At 35.7% G+C, this 18657-nt stretch overlaps 2 protein-coding genes and 2 pseudogenes across 3 annotated transcripts; 1 reads left to right on the top strand and 3 right to left on the bottom strand.

Annotated features, from left to right (window-relative positions):
- Nucleotides 1-352: 352 nt before the first annotated feature.
- On the bottom strand, nt 353-2446 carry LOC111302867 (uncharacterized; annotated as a pseudogene).
- Nucleotides 2447-4080: 1634 nt separating this feature from the next.
- LOC111309176 (pentatricopeptide repeat-containing protein At3g49240, mitochondrial pseudogene) lies at nt 4081-6242 on the top strand (annotated as a pseudogene).
- A 1295-nt stretch (nt 6243-7537) lies between these two features.
- LOC111309170 (E3 ubiquitin-protein ligase SINAT5-like) lies at nt 7538-10771 on the bottom strand. Its single transcript, XM_022908111.2, has 3 exons — nt 9888-10771; nt 8388-8774; nt 7538-8116 (listed from the first exon to the last, which is right to left on the bottom strand). Exons 1-3 carry the CDS (start codon nt 10143-10145, stop codon nt 7754-7756), a joined length of 1008 nt encoding a protein of 335 aa, XP_022763846.1. The 5' UTR covers nt 10146-10771; the 3' UTR covers nt 7538-7753.
- Nucleotides 10772-11413: 642 nt separating this feature from the next.
- On the bottom strand, nt 11414-18221 carry LOC111309160 (CLP protease regulatory subunit CLPX1, mitochondrial-like). Of its 2 annotated transcripts, XM_022908091.2 has the most exons (15): nt 17177-18221; nt 16718-16779; nt 16132-16232; nt 15698-15777; nt 15015-15065; nt 14592-14666; nt 14427-14504; nt 14135-14191; nt 13856-13926; nt 13656-13755; nt 13347-13451; nt 12916-12978; nt 12678-12800; nt 11681-11836; nt 11414-11584 (listed from the first exon to the last, which is right to left on the bottom strand). In XM_022908091.2, the coding sequence occupies exons 1-15, from the start codon at nt 17777-17779 to the stop codon at nt 11513-11515; spliced, it is 1797 nt and encodes a 598-aa protein (XP_022763826.2). In that variant the 5' UTR covers nt 17780-18221; the 3' UTR covers nt 11414-11512. The 2 variants fall into 2 exon arrangements, with proteins under 2 accessions (XP_022763826.2, XP_022763835.2); XM_022908100.2 differs by lacking the exon at nt 15015-15065 and having other exon boundaries at nt 17177-18084.
- Nucleotides 18222-18657: the final 436 nt, after the last annotated feature.

The raw sequence follows: 18657 nt of genomic DNA, 5'->3' as shown, positions 1-18657 counted from the left end.
AAAGTTTAATAAAAAATAATCATTAAAAATATTAAATTAAAAGTTATATACACTAAAATTTATAATATGTATTTTAAATTTGTGAAATTAATAAATAATTATAAATTATTTAAATTATTTTATATTAAATAATTTTTGGTTAATAAATTAAAAATTAGTAAAATTATTTTTAAATATTAAATATAAAATACTTCAAAATATTATAAAAACTATGTCTATAACAATTATAAATATTATTTAGATAAATTAATATTAAACATAAATATATATATATATAACATATATCAAAATAAACAAATTTAAATTTAAAAACAAAAAACAAAAGACAAAAAATATACATGTTGAAATATTTTAGAAAATAAAAAAAAAAGGGAGTAATATGGTCCATAAATCTCATCTACACTCTCCTTTGTCCACTGCAATCTGTATATTTCGATCTCCAATTGAACAAACATTGAGTTTACTCGCACTGAGATGTCATCCAAGTGGCATCATATACTTGAGAGGCAAAAAGGTGTCCAATTCCACCGAACGCAGCTCCAGTGGGATCCAAACCCACCTTTGTCTCTGGTGGGCTGTTGTTGCTGCAAGCCTGCAACTTTTTGGTTACCTAAATCTGAGGCTTAGCCTAAAATTATTGGTGTCGGTGACTGAGTACAGAAATAAATGCTTAGCCACTGCGTTGTTGATTGGTTGGTGATCAAAGCAATCCCATCGGCGTTGAGTTTGATCCACAGGTTGGTGGCCTCGTGGCTTAAAACCCTATGGCCTAGTGCACCTGGGTCAATTAGAGACGGATGGTTGAGCCTTTAAATGAGTTTCACTTTCAACCTGTGCATCAGCCGGAGAATTGCCAAAAACTTTTCCACCTTTGCAACGCAGCATCCAGCTTATGGCAATTGACATGTTCGATTAAAGTTAGATGCTCTGGTAGATTCATTGATAAAAGAATGATATGCGTAAGGCTCCATTTCCCAGCCTAATGAAGAAAAATCCAGTTCTAAAACGCGCATTGAACAGTTATAAAGCGCACTTTTCAAAGCGGTGAGAGTGCATTTGCATTAGACTCCCAAATGGAGTCTAATTAAACAATAATTTTATTAAAATACTTAGTTGTCAAATCACATTATAAGTTTCCACACAAAATCAGAAATGAACCCCATCATTCTCTTTTCCAACAAACAACACTAAATAATTGATGATGTATAAACAAGAAGTTACCTCACAAGCTACTCTCAATGAATTCCCATATCCTCTCCTCCATATAAACTCGGTCCCTATGACAGGGTGGCATTTGACGTTCATCTGGAAAAATCAATAGCTCATACGGTAACTCATACGGCTTTCGAGCTGCCACAAGTGCGTTAACGAGCCTCGCCGAGTTCCTAAAATTCACATTTCCATTGATCATGCCACGAACCAATTATAGCAGCCCTCTTTTCATCTTATTAACACGGTGCATCACGGAGCCATACTTGTAACTCTCGGCATCTTCAGAAGGCAATCCCATGTACTTCTCAGCGTAAAATGTGTCCTATCCATCCATGATGTAACAGGAGCACCAAAGACAGCATATTGCAAAACATCAGGAAACCTGGCCAAGACCATGGCTGAGAGATGACCACCATAGCTCCAAACGTACAACCGAATATGATCAATCTTTGTTAGCCCTTGTTTAATTAGCCAGCTCCTGTGAGCTGATCCTCAGCATCAACTCGGCTAATGCTGTTTTTGAGACAGCCCTTAAACTTCAGTCCATGTCTAGCTCTTCCTTCATTATCTAACTGCAAAGGCCATATGTCAGGTAAGGAAGTAATGGGATGCGGAAGATGTTGTAATGATCTTCATGAACAGTTTGAAATATGACATCATATTTGGGACATGAACGAGCATGAGTAACTTAAGTGAACGTCAAATAAACTGAAATCATAGATATGACATCATATTTGCGACACTAGCTAAAATTTGAATGCCAGAAAAAAAAAAAAAGGGGATGCCAGTAATAAGCTTAGTAATTACCTAGTTCCCCCTTACGTTTTGTTGGAGGAACAGCACATATTTGTCAGCAATAGTCATATATCCTAATCTAGAGTCATATGATATTAGGAATTAAACTTTTCTTGAAGAAAAGAATAATAATCAGGCACGTAAATTTGCCAATGCAGAAAATACAGACCTTCCAAACTAAAATACCTTTGCTCCGCAAATATTGTGATCTCATGTCAACTGCATTTATCCATGAATCACAAACAAGCTGTACACTAGGACCATCATACACACTTATCAAGTTTTTGTATGGTGGAGGTCCAAATCTTGTTGCATCAGGCTTATATAAAGCCCCGTATAGTATGGTACCGACATTTGCCTGTATCTGACCTATCTCTGGAGGCTCAAGTTGAAATCTTTTAAGCCCGGGAATTGTGAATGGCTGCTCATAAATGGACATTATTACACTTCCATCAATCAAGTTGCAAAGCAAAAACCCTTGGAGAATAAGATGTGAGTTAAATTTACATGCAATACACACACACACACACACACGAATATAATCATATATATTTAATTATTGAGCGAACACGAAAACAAAAACAAAAGTCTTACTTTAATAACTGATTGTTAAATAATATCACAATACGAAAATTATTCATTTTCACAGCATAAGTTTTTCATATCAAATACAAAAATTTTTCATTGAAAATTGTTCAATATCTGTCCGATTGCTCTCTCTTTTTCTTTCTACTTTAGTTGTGTTGTAAAAAGAAACAAACTTTTCTCCCCCTTTTGTTAATGGCTGAATATCATTATGATTAACAAAAAGACAAAAAAAATTGGGCGGCATTTCTTTTGTTTTTAAACCCCCTAAGGCAAATTTCATGTTTACTCCAAAAAAACTGCCTAAATGCCGTTCTTTCATGAGATGTAACCACTCATTATGGGCAAATTATCCCAACATTTTTCACTCGCACGAATGAGTGTCAAACTTTCATGGCTCTAAGAAAGTTTTTTTTTTTTATTACATCAAATTCATATAAAAAAATAAGTCATGCGATTAATATATTTCGAGAATTCAGTTGTTATACAATTATTGAGTGCATATAACAGTTCATAATCACATATAATTATTTATATAATTGTTAGATACATATAATAATTCTTAAGTATAAATAAAATAAATATGTAACTCTCTAGACTCATGCAATTATATTTTAAGTTTTTCGTGATCTCTTTTTTATTATATTATATGATATATTTATGTATTTACAATTATATTCAAAATTTCCAACATAATTGTTGGACCGTGATACAACCAAATGCAGACAAGAAAGCTTTACATCATACATGAGGTTCGGCTACTAATGTCATGGTTTTGAGGCAAAGCCTTATTGGTTCATGCACCAACCTAAGTCTACAGGAGCTTTCTCCTAACTCCTAACCGAATCATGGGAAGTTAGAAATGAATAATAACATGAGTAGAGTCTTAATCTTAAGTCAAATTCTTTTATCCTTTTATCAATTTAAGTGTGCAAGGACTCATCATTTATGTAATATGTCATGAGTATTGTTTTTGTTTTTATAAGATGGTTGAGAGTACTGTCAAACTTTTTTTTTTTTGTGATATTACATGCGTAAATTCATGTGAATTCATAATTTTCAAACATCAATAACAATTTCATATAAATTTATACAAATATCAATCTGTTAGTTTAATCCTATGTAATAATATTTTATAATAATCAGTATAAATAATAATTCAATAACCGTGATCTTCAATGTTTCAATCTCCTCCTAAGAACGAAAAAAAAAAAAAAAAGGTAGACCTAAAAGAAATATTGTATAGTGGGCCAGTTTTAGCAGAAAGTAATGCAGTATAACTTAGGCCCAAACACTTCCTAAGACAACCCAAATCCTAGAGTTTAAACCCAATCTACTATTCATCAGTCGTCGGCTCACCACCCAATCCATTGCCATTGACATTGGCCGTCTCCTAAAACCTCAGCCGAACCTTCGCATATTACCCCCACGCTCCCCAACAAAACCCCCCACCCCCCTTCCCCCCCCCAAATTTTCCCACAATTAAAACAAAATCCCTTCCTTTCCTTTCTTTCACCTCTGAAAATATGGCACTTTCCAAGCCCACCTTCCTCACCCATCTCAAAATCCTAGCCAAACCCCACCTCCTTCATTGGCCTTCGCCATCTGTCATCCAACACCCCATAAGATGCTGCCGCCGGATGCCGTCGCTGCAAGCGTCGTCTTTGCGTTGAACCCTCGCTCTCATCTGTCCACCGCTTTCAACAACGGGCCCAGCGGGTGGCCCAACCAAAACCAATTCAGAACCCTAACGCCTCCAAATTCCCCGAACCCGTCACTGTACTCACCGGTAACCGCCTCAACCTCCACAGAAAGATGTTAAAACTCATCCGTGAAAACGACCTCGATGAAGCCGCTCTGTACACGCGCCATTCTGTGTACTCTGTCGCCCCGCCATTGACACTGTCAACGACGTCTTAAACGCCCAGCTTCGCCAATCCAAATACAACGATCTCCTCTCTCCACCGCTACATAACCCTAGCCGGAATTGCTCCCTATGTGATTCCCACAATCTTATTTTCCAAACTTATCTTGATTGTAAAAAACCTAATACTGCCCTCGAAAATTTCAAGCAGTTTACCTATGAGTACCGGGTGAATCCCTCTCCTACTATTTATAAGATTTTAGTGAAGGGGCTGGTGGATAATGGGAAATTGGAGAAGGTTTTGGAAATGAAGGAGGAAATGGCGGAGAAAGATTTGGCTCCTGACCCTGTTGTTCATAGTTATTTGATGTTGGATTGTGCCAATAGTGGCGATTCAGATGGAATTTTTTGGCTTTTTGAGGTGTTAAGGGAAGAAAGATGGTGGTTTATGGGAGTTTAATGAAAGGGTATTTCATGAGGGGAATGGAGACGGAAGCTATGGAGTGTTATGAAGAAGCTTGTGGGGAGAATTCAAAGATAAAAATGAGTGCTGTTGCTTATAACTATGTTCTCGACGCTTTAAGTAAGAATGGGAAGTTTTATGAGTCTTTAAGGTTGTTTGATAGAATGAAAAATGAGCATAGTCCTCCTAGGAGATTAGCAGTGAATTTGGGAAGCCTTAATGTGATTGCTGATGGATATTGTGCAGAAGGTAAGTTTAAGGAAGCAATGGAGGTTTTTAGGTTAATGGGTGATTATAGGTGTAGTACAGATACTTTGTCATTTAACAATTTGATTGATCCGTTGTGTCAAAATGGTCTGTTGGGTGAAGCTGATGAGCTTTATGGTAAAATGGGTGATAAGGGAGTTAGCCCTGATGAGTATACTTTTGTTTTGCTGATGGATGCTTGTTTTAAAGTGAACAGGATTGATGTTGGTGCTTGTTATTTTAGAAAGATGGTGGAATCAGGTTTGCGGTCAAACTTGGCTGTTTATAATAGATTGGTTGATGAATTGGTTAAAGTGGGGAAGGTGGATGAGGCAAAATCGTTTTATAATACAATGGTAAAGAAGCTTAAAATGGATGATGCAAGCTATAAGTTTATGGTGAAAGCACTTAGTGATGAGGGGAAATTGGGTGAGGTGCTGAAAATGGTTGACCAGATGTTGGATGATGAAAGTGCTGATTTTAGTGAGGACTTGCAAGAGTTTGTTAAAGAAGAGTAAAGGAAGGGGGAGAAGAGGATTTGACTAAGCTTATGGAGGAAAAGGAGAGACTGAAGGCTGAAGCTAAGGGTAGAGAAATTGAGGCTGCGGAAGCAGCCAAGAGAAGTGCAAAAGCTGCCGTCTCTTCTTTATTTCTATCTAAGTTGTTTGGGAAAAAAGAAGATGAATGTGAGTCTACTCTGGCCACTGAAAACCCCATTGATGCTGGAGGTGAAGCACAAGCACAAGTGGGAGTGAAGGACCTATTGAGGAAGCTACTGTTATAGAGTCTGTTGCTGTTGATACAAATTCACCTTGTTAAGCTACTGTTGCACAATCTGATGCTGTTGATACAAAGCCATTCTGATGAAACGTGGTCTACAAGTGAAGTTGCAGAAGAGAGCATGGAAGATCTCAATGGTTTTGAAAGGTTATGGGCGTAAAGTTATATGCTTCTCTAATCAATTTATGTGTAATTAGTGGATATTGAAAAATCTGGTTTTACAGTCACGTTATAATCTCTAATTATTAGTGGGAATTCCGATTCAATAATTATTGCAAGTGGCACAATTTTTTCAAAGTGCTATAGATTCTGTGTTGAGCTCCCTGGTTTTAGTGCTCGAATAGTGGCCATGCTTATCTTCATTGGTGCCTTTTGAGCCCCCGAAGAATTTTCTTTTTTTTTGCCCACCATACACAAAAACTGAAGATGGAATCTTATTGAGCCTGGTAAGCACGTTTCATTTATACAGAATTTAACCTTTTCTTTTCTGAAATTGTGTAGTCTTTTCTCTACCCCAACCTCGTGCTATTTTGTTTACTTGAGGTGCGGTGGAATCGGATGCGCTTTCAATTTCATTGCACCTCTTTTGCTACACTCTCTCTACGGTCTACACTGAAATTCTCGTTAGTCTCATAGGTCTACAGCCTGTTCATAAAGGGCGCATAGCCAGTACTTTGTCCCTCAAAGTACAGCTTCTTCCCAACTCTTCTAGCATTCTAGCAATTCCCTTTTTCTCAGGCAAGGCAATTCTCACTCTAATCACCGAACGGCTTCACCATAATTCAGCAGCAGCACTTCACCGCCCATTGGTTAATACTGAAGATCAAAGATGTTTGGACCTTCGAGTACAACCTGCAAAGAAGAAAAAAATTCATTGTTGTAGTTCAAAGCTGTTTGGTCTCTTATTTAGCTCTGTTCATCGAACATGCACTCCATCTCTTATTGCACCGTACTCCGCTGGTGTATTAGCGATCACTAGATTCAGTTTCTCCAAGGAAATTAAGTTGATGGGATTCAATTTTTACCAATTATGGTAAATTATCCAATCTTAAAAATTATATAATAATAATAATAATAATAATAACAATAATAATAATAAGAGGTTTGAAAGCAAAGCAATGTCGCATGATTATAGCGGAAACTTAGATCTAAAAATTGCTTCGCTAGAAGACTTCTTATTGAAGTAAACTTGATAAGTAAAAAGACTAGAAGGAATCTTGCAAAGTAAAGATATTGGGGGATGCAAAGAAGGTAGATTGATGTTTTCACTGGTAAACCGGGGGAAAGGATGGGTTGGTTTGTGCCATGAATGGTTTTGCAGCAATAAAAATGGATTTGACGGCAATCAAAGTAGTAAACTGCCTTGTTTAAGACTTCCAATGTCTTGATCCCAAGTGCGGAGGGGAGAATTTGAGAGTTCGAAGACAAAAAGGAAGAGATTCAACAAAGAGTTGAAAACTTTCAAAAGGAATCCCATTTTAATCTGGATTTTGCACAGATTTTATTACTAATTTATAGATGGTTTCGCAATCATTCTTACTCCATCTAAAGCTTGCCCATTTTGTAACATCACCATGACTAAACAGCTAGAATAACAGGATGAATGCACTATATTAATGCTCATATTATTGAAAACAGAAGGTTAATGAAGAAAATATGCTTATTACACATTTCATAGAAGATGAAAACTTCTCAAGCCTTCTGAAAACTTCCATCCATTACAACATACCAGAAAGGGTTGGCAGAGGTAGAAAACACAGCAGAAAGCGTTCATAGAAATCAAGAAAAAGTTATCAAAATCAATTCTCTCAACTACATAAGTTTGGTATGCACACACCAGCATCTGGATTTTGTTGCTCCTTCCATATCCTTCCTGTAACCCTCAGCTTTAGCTCCTTCCTGTCCCCACCGGAGAAGAAAAGTGCCATGTTACGTTGGATAATTAGACCATCATGGCTGTCCCTAACTTTCCGGTGACTATCACGGATACTACGTGGAGTACCTTCCCATATAAGTTTCCGACCATTGGCTCCAACCTCAAGGCTGTAGCTATAGTTCCTAGCCTCTGTCTCATCACCCATGAAACGAAGAAATGCCATGTAGACAGGGCCCATGCCCAACTGGAAGGCTTCAAAGTGAAGGCAGAAATACTGACCAAAACAATGGAATACCTGACAAAGCAGATACGCTAGCAGATTGAGGATCATATTAAGAAGATTATTAAAGACCAGAGAATTTTATTTATAAGAAAATAGTTTCTTCAGCTTGTTGCAATGTGCCTCTATTGTATCTGACCCTCCCTGAAATGATTCATCAAAAGATGGCATGGCATGGCATGGCATGGCTGGCTGAACAATGGGGCACTTCTTGTTATTGTGTTAAAATGCAGTGGGGGCTTCTTCGGAAAAATAGTAAATGCTATAAAAAAAATTATAAACTTACAGTTAGCATCCAAGTAGCATTTTCTACTTCTCGGGGGTTGGACTTCACATAACGATGGTTAAATGTGCAGCCAGTGTGCATGTCCACCTTGTGATCATCTCTTAGATGGGCAACCAGAAAGGGTATATCCCCAACAACAGAACACTCTGATCCAGCATATGGGCAATTGTATGGTCTGTAATTACAAATTGCCTCATGTTTGAGTTTGCTGTAATAGGGAAATATTTCTGGGCATCCCAAATTGTAGTATTTGCAAGGCAAGTCAAGGGACTCTGCCACCTTCTCCAATGCTAAACATCTAATATCACCCAGTTCCTGTCTACAAGTGGGGCACCGATTGTGTACTCTTGTTTTACAGGTAGAACAAAGCGTATGTCCATTATGGCACTGCAAAAAGCTGTTGTGTTAAAGAGAGCTATTTATCCGCTATTATTTATAAATATACCCTTGCTATCTAATAGTATTATCTATCCTTGCAATCTAATCAAACAAAAATTTAGAGATCTAAGGGTTCCAAGGCAACATCTTTCCTGCATAAAAGCAAGCAAAAACAGAAAATCTCAAATTATCAAAATATTTCTTGTTTCTCTATTTGCTAGAGAATAACAATAAACAAGCAAACCTCCCAGTCTGAAAATATCCTCTACCAATCCAAAACATTTCTAATTTGAAAAGACTCTCGACATGAAAAAGTAACCAGTTCCCCCCTTTAGAGTGGAACTTGCAGTTTTTCCTGGCTGTCTAATTTTGTTAAAGTTTTCAGGGAACAACTTAAACCATCCCAGAAAATTTCCCTGAAAACTAGACTATCCCAAGTTTTTCCCTGAAAACTTGAACCGAGTGCAATATGAATTGGATTACTACTACACTGTCAATGTAGTAATCCAATATGTAAGAATCACCTCTATTAAACTTAAACATGAAATCTAACATGTTATTCTCACAGTAAATATAAGCAAAATCACAAAGTGACTATGTATTAGCAGCAAGATCAATCCATTAATGGCTAAATCCAGTTTTAAGTCACAATTATTTATGTAAATATGTTGCATCATAAGTACTTCATCTTTTCGTTCTAGGCATCAATACAAAGTTCATTTCAATTTTACAAACCATGCTAATAACAAATTCATAACATCAATGAAGAACTCCAATTTCTTCTGCTAGAGCAATATGTAAAAAAAATTTTAAAAAAAATCCATAATTCATGTTAAAATTTAAAAGAAACCATAACACAAACAATACTTTCCACAATTAACAATGGGGCTTCAAAAAATTCTAAACTGAAACCAAACCAAGAAACAATGTCAAATCAATTTCCTTCATAGCAACAAAATATAATGAAATCCCGTTTAAATACAAAGCAAATCTATTCGAACCCATCAACCAATCAAATTAAACAAAATCAACCAAAAATAGAAAAATAAACAACAATAGAAAGAAAAAGGCAAAAACCCCAAAATTGCAATACACAAAAATACAATGAAATTGAAAACAGACCTGATGAATTGGTGGGTGCATAGAATTGGTACAAACAGGGCATTCTAACAATTCATGGACGCTGGTAGCCGGAGCGATCGCCGTAGCACCCACAATATTGCTGATGATGTTAGCGTTGTTGGTGTTGTTGTGAGGCTTTGACGATGAGAATTGATGGTGGCCATGATGAGGATGTGGATGGTGCAGATTATGGTGATGGATCTCATCCTCATCCATTCCATCTGTGGATGACACACACTCGATACTATCCAATTCCATTCAAAAACACAGACACCACCCAAAATCTCAGATTCTGTTATTTATTTGAAATTCTTTGCCTCTCAGAATTCTCTTTCTTTTCCTACCTCTCTCACCTTTTTTTTCTTCTTGAATTACGGACTAGAGGAAGAGGAAGAGAGAGAGAAAGAGAGGAGAAAGAGAAAGGGATGATGAGAGAAGAGATTTGGGAGAGAAAAATGGATTCCAAAGAACCAAACAACCCTCGTTTCTCTCTTAAGAAGCGGTTCTTTTCTTCGCTGGCCCTTTTCTTTTATTTTCTTTGTATCGGTCTTGTTGGTAACATAACATAACACCTTTCTTTTTTATTTATGGATTTATTTTTTCTACGCTTGTCGACTACTTCCTCTCTCCTCCAAGATTTCGGTGCAATTTCAGAGAAAGAGAGAGGAAAAGGGCTGATCGTGAAAATTCAAAGTTTCAACGGTGGATGATGGGGTAAAATCAAACGGTTCTTTATGTATATAAATAAATAAACTAAAAAAAAAGGGTTAAGACACAACACATATTTTAGATTTATTTTTTAAAAAAAACAGTGTTTAAGGATGTTTGAACTGAAGTAACGGGAAAAAATCATAATTATATATGTTGACAAATTGCTGTTGCTCCATCTACTTTCCACCAGCACCGCTGTGCAGTTATTAAGAAATACCTAGTGAGTATTTCGATTTTTTTACGTACCGATGGTAACCGGTAAGGAACGAGGATAACAGTTGCAAGTTGCATCTGATGTTCTTTTTTCCCTTTTTTCTATGTAGAGGTCATGTCGGTAAAATAATTATTTAGAAAAATAAAATAAAACAAAACAAAATTCATTTGGATTTGATTTTACAATTAAAAAATATATAAAAAAGATTTAAAATTAAAAATATATATAAATTAATAAAAATAAAAAATATATAATATTTATTTTGTCAACTTAACTTATAAAATAATATTTTTATATTTTACATATATTTAATACAAATTAAATAAACATGAATATAATAATAATTAAATTTAATTCGAATTAGTACAATTTATAATGTTATGATAATTTTAAAATAATATCTTGAATGAATCAAATAGCATTAAAGTCATCAAATAACACTGAATTTCTATCACCATATTATTGATATAACTGGGCTGGTATCAATCAATTCATTTGGGAGATGGGGTTGGTTGCTACCTGCTACCTGCTAAGTAGAATTAAAAACTGCATTTTTTTCAATTTAAAAAAAAAAAAAAAAACTGCATTTTTTTCCACAAAATGGTAGTAATTGTATGTATAATCATCGTATAATCATCTATTCAAATTAATGTGAACTTATCATGTACAATAAAATTACATCTACAATTTCATCAAAATATCACATGCTGGCAACAACTGAATGAAGCTCCGTTTCCACATCCGGCATCCCATCCGGTCCCTCCATAGTTGTCTGCAACACAGAATTTTGAATATTAGCTACTGACATTTCATAAATACTGATCTACATGCAAAGTCACATTAATAATGGTGTTCAAGCCATACACACCTCCAAGTCCTTCAATTTGTGTTGTGAAAGGTAACTGTCTAATGCACCTTTACCGTAAAGAACCTTAGCCCCACTTTCATGGCCTTGGGATCCAACGTCCTCCTCATCAACTACCACTGCATCTATTACATCATCACCAGTCCTAACATCCGGTATCTGCAAGCAGAGATATAACAAAATCCATTAAATTAAAGTTGCATGGTATCAGAAAAGCACTCGGTCCAAAACAAATATGTACTTGAAGAGTCATCGGAAGGAACAGAGATGCAATCTAACTCGGTGACACCTTGTTTAGTTCAATCTAGTCACAGTTTTGTGTTTGTTTAACCCACAAACTAAAAGTTTAGTGAAACTTTTCTGCTGTATTTCGCAAGATGCATGCCCATGAAAGCATCAAGCTGAGCTCAACCACGCCACTGGGGCTTGGTTTAGATAGCAAAGAAGTTCGGCATGGCTAAGTGCTAGATTGGAGAGAGAACAAGTCATTAAACAGTTATGGTCCCACCAAAGTGGGGGCCCATAGAAGGATGAACTGGAAATGGTCCTTCCATTCAGAGGATTTGCCATAGGAGTGCCCAAGTACATATAAGGCCAAAGCATGCCAAAAAAGATGGCTCTAATTGTCCGACACATTTCTCTAGATGGTAGGGTCCGTCGCAAGAGAAACAGAGAAGTCCTTTCAAGAAAGGCCCTCTGAGTTCTAATAAGATAAGTTTAGAATATAATTCTAGTCATTATCACAATTCTAATAGCCACCAAAATTTCCTAGTTCAATATGAGACATAGATTGGTGAAAGCACCACATTTATGCATCCAGAAATTCTTGAATAGCATATAGAGTCATTTAATAAACAAGCCATATCAAGCATAACCAACTTGAATAACTTTGTTCATTTAAATCGCCATATGCACTAACATTGGCTTCCAACTGGAACACCAGCACTCAATGGGTCTCAATAGCTGATGACAAAAATCAGAATAGCATAACACAACATACCTCATACATGGCATCCATCAAGATATTCTCCAAGATGGCTCTTAAGCCCCGGGCCCCTGTATTTTTAGTTATTGCTTTTCTGGCAATTAATTTCAAAGCATTTTCTGTTATATGCAATTTGACCTGAGAGAAAGAAGATCAAAGTGAAATAAATTGGCTGTAAATAATTGCAGACAAATTAAATGTACTGAATACAAATGGAATTAGCATTTCAAAGAAGGGCATATATAGAACTTACGCCATTCATTTGGAACATCATTTTGTATTGCTTGCCTAGGGCATTTTTTGGCTCTGTTAGGACCTAAAAAAAGTATTGGTACCAGTAAGAGTCACATAGGAAGCTAAATAACAATCGCAGGACTTGTGCAAGAAACGAATATTTTAAAATAACAATAGTAGCACCTTCAAAGGACATAGTTAAGTAGACAAATTGCTTAGACCATTGACCTTCCATTATATTTTTTAAAAAACATGTCTAGAGATAAAGGATAAGGTAAGACAAGTACACTTTTCATTCATGAAACCAAATAAAAGAAGTAAAATTTATGACTGCAATAGAGTATCAATCTTTTCGTGCCATTCTTCACCATCCCACAGCAACCTAGTAAAATATTATTAGAAAAATATAATTTGCAGACTGGAGAACAAGGAACAAAGTAAATCATTCACCTGAACAAGTTGTTCTTCAGTTAGAGCCAATAAACTGACGAGTACTGGGAATCGTCCAACAAATTCCGGTATCAAACCATATGCAATGAGATCACTACTTTCAACCTGCCAAACACATGGTTAGTGGAGAACAGCCATCGAACCTGATTTGTCATAAAATTTAGATTCTTTCCTTTCCTAGTCAGAGAGGGCTCCGACCCGGGCTTCTTTATTGAAAAAAGGGGAGTGAGGGGGGATGTGAGTATCTAAAATGTTAATGTCTAAGCTATTTATGGATAATAATCATCTTGAATGTTATAAAGCACTTACAGTCTCCATTAAAGATGATGCCACGACAGCATTTGTAACACCACCAGCTCTCATGTTTGCGCGCACTGGGGCTCCAAAACCAATAGAAGAATCTTGGCGTCTGAAATGCATTCAAGAAACTTTAAATTGACATTGGGTAAAAAAGTTCTGTATGTTAAAAGTAATGGCCACAAATATTGCAATTTCTATATTGGTATAACCTTTCTGAGATTGTTTTCTCTATGTCAATAAAGGCACCCCCACATATGAAGAGTATATCCTTTGTGTCAATCTGTGAAAGCATAAAAAAAAAAAAAAGATCAACAATAGCATGAAAATGCATGACCTAGCAAAACCAGAGTCATAAGGATTTTGCCATTATGAAGTGCTGCTTAAATCTTGAAAAAAAAAACAACATTGAATATCATGTGCTTGACATAGTGCATAATATAAATAAGTAAACACCCATCAAACAATGTTAGAACTTTGAGTGTATTTACCTGAATATTTTCACCTCTAGGATGCTTTCTAGCTCCCTTCTCAGGAACATTAACAATCTGGATCATCAAAAAAAGCTCCATGGATAAGGATAGTGAACCATTTAGTATTAAATCAATCTGATTAAATACTAATTGCAATTAGTGATTAGTTGGCTTATGAATTGACAACTTGCAATTTCATCTGATCTGAAGTTGATCCATAACCTGAGATAATAATCCTAAAATCCGGTGCCACAGCTTCTAATTGTCATTTGCATATACTACTTCCACAGTTAGTAAACCATGCACTTACTGTTCCTTCCAGCATCTTTAGTAATGCTTGCTGAACACCCTCCCCAGAGACATCCCTGCTAATGTTAAGGCTCTCAGCCTGCATAGCAAGAAGTAAGAGATGAAGAAAGAGAATAAATAAAAAATAAAAAATAAAACAGAATTTTGCAAAGATGAAGGAAGGAACCTTTTTGGTAATCTTGTCAACTTCGTCAATGTAAACAATGCCCTGCTGTGCAGCTGCAACATTATAGTCAGCAACCTGAAAAGGTGTATAAAAGAAAACCCATAAAGGGTTATTAATCAACAACAGGCATAAGTGTAAAATCCCAACAAATTTCTCATGAGATAAAAGAAGTCCCATTTACATTTGCTGGCCTCACGTTGACTTTCATATCTACTCCAAAATTTGTCACTTCCACTAATGCTACTTTAAAGTTAAACATATCAAGACTAATCTAATCCAAATATTATATTCTTCCATTAATAACAAAGCTAACTTCAGTAAAGATAGAAAATGCATGCCATTAAAAGGTATCATGAAATGAAAAAATAGTTGCACTTCAAAGCTTTTTAATTCATGTAGAGTGCATAAGACTCTTGAATTTACCACAAGGAGCTTGTATAATATAGATTCAACATCTTCACCTACATACCCTGCCTGCACATAGCATTTGAAAGACACAACTGAGTTCCAAGTAAAACACATGTAAATAACCAAATGCCAAATGGAGAGGCATAATCAATGATGAAATATTTTTAGAAAATATATGAAGAATAATAACAATGAATTAAATAAAAACATATATTCACTCTTAATTTCATCAAAAATAAAACATACCAAAGAAATTCATATTTTATTATGATTGTCTATAGCTGATACGGGCAAAGAGATACCTAGAGCATCAAACTCTGGTGTTAAATAATACTCCAAAAATATCCTTAGGCTGGCGGTGGGGGAGACAGTACAATTGAAGGGAAAACACAGTTTGCTTTCAATGTTTGTATGCTCCATTGAGCAATTTGATCATCTTTTTTAACTAAGTTTCATCTAAATCATGCTCATTTACACTGATAAGACAAAAAAAAAATCCTAGAAGTACATCAGAAAAAGAGAAAACAGAACAAAATTCCATGACTATGAAGGTTATTACACTTAAGAAAACACTACTAACTTGTTCATTGCACAGATAATTATAAGAAAGTAAAAAGCACCAGAATAGGAAATAAATTCATTTAAGCAGGTAAGTAATAAAGACATTTAATCACAACAATCAAGAGTCAGCAGCTTGCCTGAGTCAAGGTAGTAGCATCTGCAATAACAAAAGGAACATTCACAAAGCGAGCAAAGGTTTTGGCAAGTAATGTTTTCCCTGTCATTGAGACAACGTCAAAAGGGAACATGTGAGACTAGTAACAGAAAATAGAGATGACAATAGTCAAATAAATATTGAAACTACCTAAGATAATCTAGAATTGGCTGGAACATGACAAAAAGTTAACAAATGTAGTAAGAAATAATGAGAAAAAGTGGAGGTCAAAGAATCCTCACACCTCAATTTAAATGTTAAAATAAATAGGATGGCATTGTGATAAATTAAGAAAACTGCAACTCAATCAAAGAAAATCCCTCTTGAAATGAACCTACAAGAAACAGTTAACAATCACAAAGTGGAAATAGAGAAGTCGAATGCTCCACTTTTACACCAAGTACTTTGAAAAATTACCTGACCCCGTTGGCCCCATTAAAAGAATGTTGCTTTTCTCCAGTTCCACTATATCATCATCTAGTACATCTTCTATGTTGCTACCAGAATCTCCTGCAGGCCTAGCTTGCCAAGGAAACATGTTAATAACTGATATTCCCCTTATGAAACACAGCAGCACATGCAAAGACAGAGACAAACGAACATGTACACACAAGAAGAAAACACAGCAACCACCTCTTAAAAGCTAACGTTGTAATTTAAAGCTATCCTTGATATGCACAAATTCACTAAACAATACGGGTATAAGAACTCTCTGTCACAACTAATAAGAATAGACCATATCTAAGGATTTTTTATATGCTAAAAGTTCATGTATATTGGTAAGAGCCTACGACATTTTCCTTTTTCTTTTCCTAAATATTTCAAATTTTCTAAATGTTTCCCCGTATAATATGAATCATAATGGTTTCTAGAAATATGCAAAGATCCACATCTAACAATTAACTACCCCAACCATCTATCATTATGAATTTACAAGTACAGTAATTGAAAGAAGGAAACAGATCAAAACAAGAACTGCATATCTTGAAGGTACCAAACTAACCGTTTCTGTAATGACTCATGGTAGATTCTCATATAGTGGTTGTAAACTGCCACTGATAGAACCTGAATTCATGGCATAACATTAGACCAGAAAACAAAATGTAGAAGGATGCTTACATCCTATGTAGCTTCCAGAAAAGTTTTATTATTCAATTTTTACACCCTCATCAATGATAAAAACCATACCCCACAAGTGGCAGAGTGTATTATCAATCCTTACTACAAATGCATAACATAATTCAACGTCAAATCTACACAAATTAAGATAACGATATGAATACAACTTCAGACCAGTCAAATATCATTAAAGAACTAATAAATCAATGCAGCTTCTTATTTCTAAGTACTTTTATTTCTTTCAATAGCCCAAACCAATGACCATTGTCTGCTAAGATGGAGTAAAAATAATAGTAATAATAAAAATAAAAATCACAAAGCCAATAAAACAATGATAAATCACCTTCTTTGCCCTCTCCTGCCCAATCACAAACTTATCCAATCCTTTACAAATCTCTTTGGGAGTCGGAAAATTATGCCCCAGATTAGATCCTCCCCAACAACCATCATTTGAAGCCGGCCCAAACCCATCTCCAGAACCCGGACTAGTCCCTCCTCCTCCTCCTCCTCCTCCTCCTCCTCCTCCACCACCAACACCACGGCCCGAATTCACCCCACTAACCGGAATCGCAACCCCATCCCCAGGTGGCTTCCAAACCTCCGGTGGGTCCCCATAATAACTCAACACCGTACAATTATTATAACTCAATTTCTCTCTCAATTCTCTATCGAAATCCTTATTTAAACCGTGGGAATTCCTCCTAATATCTAATAACTGGGAACCCTTTTCAACGATTTCGCTGCGTAGGGAGACGGGCTTGAAAGAAGTAAAGTGATAACGACTGTTGACAAAGTGGTCGTCCCATTTGGTACGGTTGGTGGTACCGTGAGAGGAGCTAGCCATGCGACCATAGTGCATGCAATTAGATAGAAAGTGCCTGAACTGAGAGACAGTTAAAGAAGCAGTTTCGACGGAAGGCTTGGATCTTAGTGCAGCAGCAGCCATGTGAAGGAAAAAGACAAACAATTAAAGAGAAATTTGGGAGTAACAAAAGTTGGTAGATTTTAAGGGTTCATAAGAAGGTTTCTTCAAGATGAAAACTTTTTAAAACGGTTTGAGAATTTGAGGGCTGAATTGAATTGGGTTTTTCTTAGATTTTGAAATTATCATGTATGTGAGACAATTTTTTATTAGAAGGAGAAAAATTGGGAAGGGAGACGACGAAGGACCGAAGAACACAGATTTTTTTAATCAAAGGATAAAAGATGAGAAAATGAAAAATAAAATAAAATCAAAAAATATCTAACTGCAAAAGAGGACGGTTGAATTTGGAGAATATTCCTATCAATTGGGGGTAAAAAGGGTCATTTGAAATCTTAATTCCCTAATTAGAATATTTTTAAACTTTGTTCTAAAATAAAGATACTTCGACTCAGTGGACTTCCATATCAGATTTTTTTTCACGTTAGCACCTCTTTTCTTATATCCTCTGCGGTCTCCTTCTCCTGTGCCCATCAGCCATCTTTCTTTCTCTCTTTTTTTTTTTTTTTTTTTTTTTTTTTTGCTTTGGACAGCAAATACTTGAAACATCAGACTTTTCCATCTTCACTACATGATTTGCTTCGCTATCTTCCATAGGAACAATTTTGTCCTTAATGCTCCAGTGACATTAGAATCATCTCGTGATTTGAGATTGTTACTGAAAACAGATTTCTCATAGATTAAAGTTAAAGGTTGATTGGGCAACCAAACAAGTTCTATGAAAATGACAAAATTCAGCATGTATTGAGGGGATCAAACTGATTCCATAATGACAGAATGTTGAGTTGATTATCTGTACGACTGTATCATAAGTTGGATTCTAAACATTTTTCCATAAAGAT

This window comes from Durio zibethinus, chromosome 9 (assembly GCF_047325235.1).
Source record: "Durio zibethinus cultivar Kanyao isolate XHJ-2024 chromosome 9, ASM4732523v1, whole genome shotgun sequence".
NCBI lineage: Eukaryota > Viridiplantae > Streptophyta > Magnoliopsida > Malvales > Malvaceae > Durio > Durio zibethinus.
The sequence above is the reverse complement of the archived record's forward strand: the minus strand, read 5'-3'. Positions and strand labels throughout refer to the sequence as shown.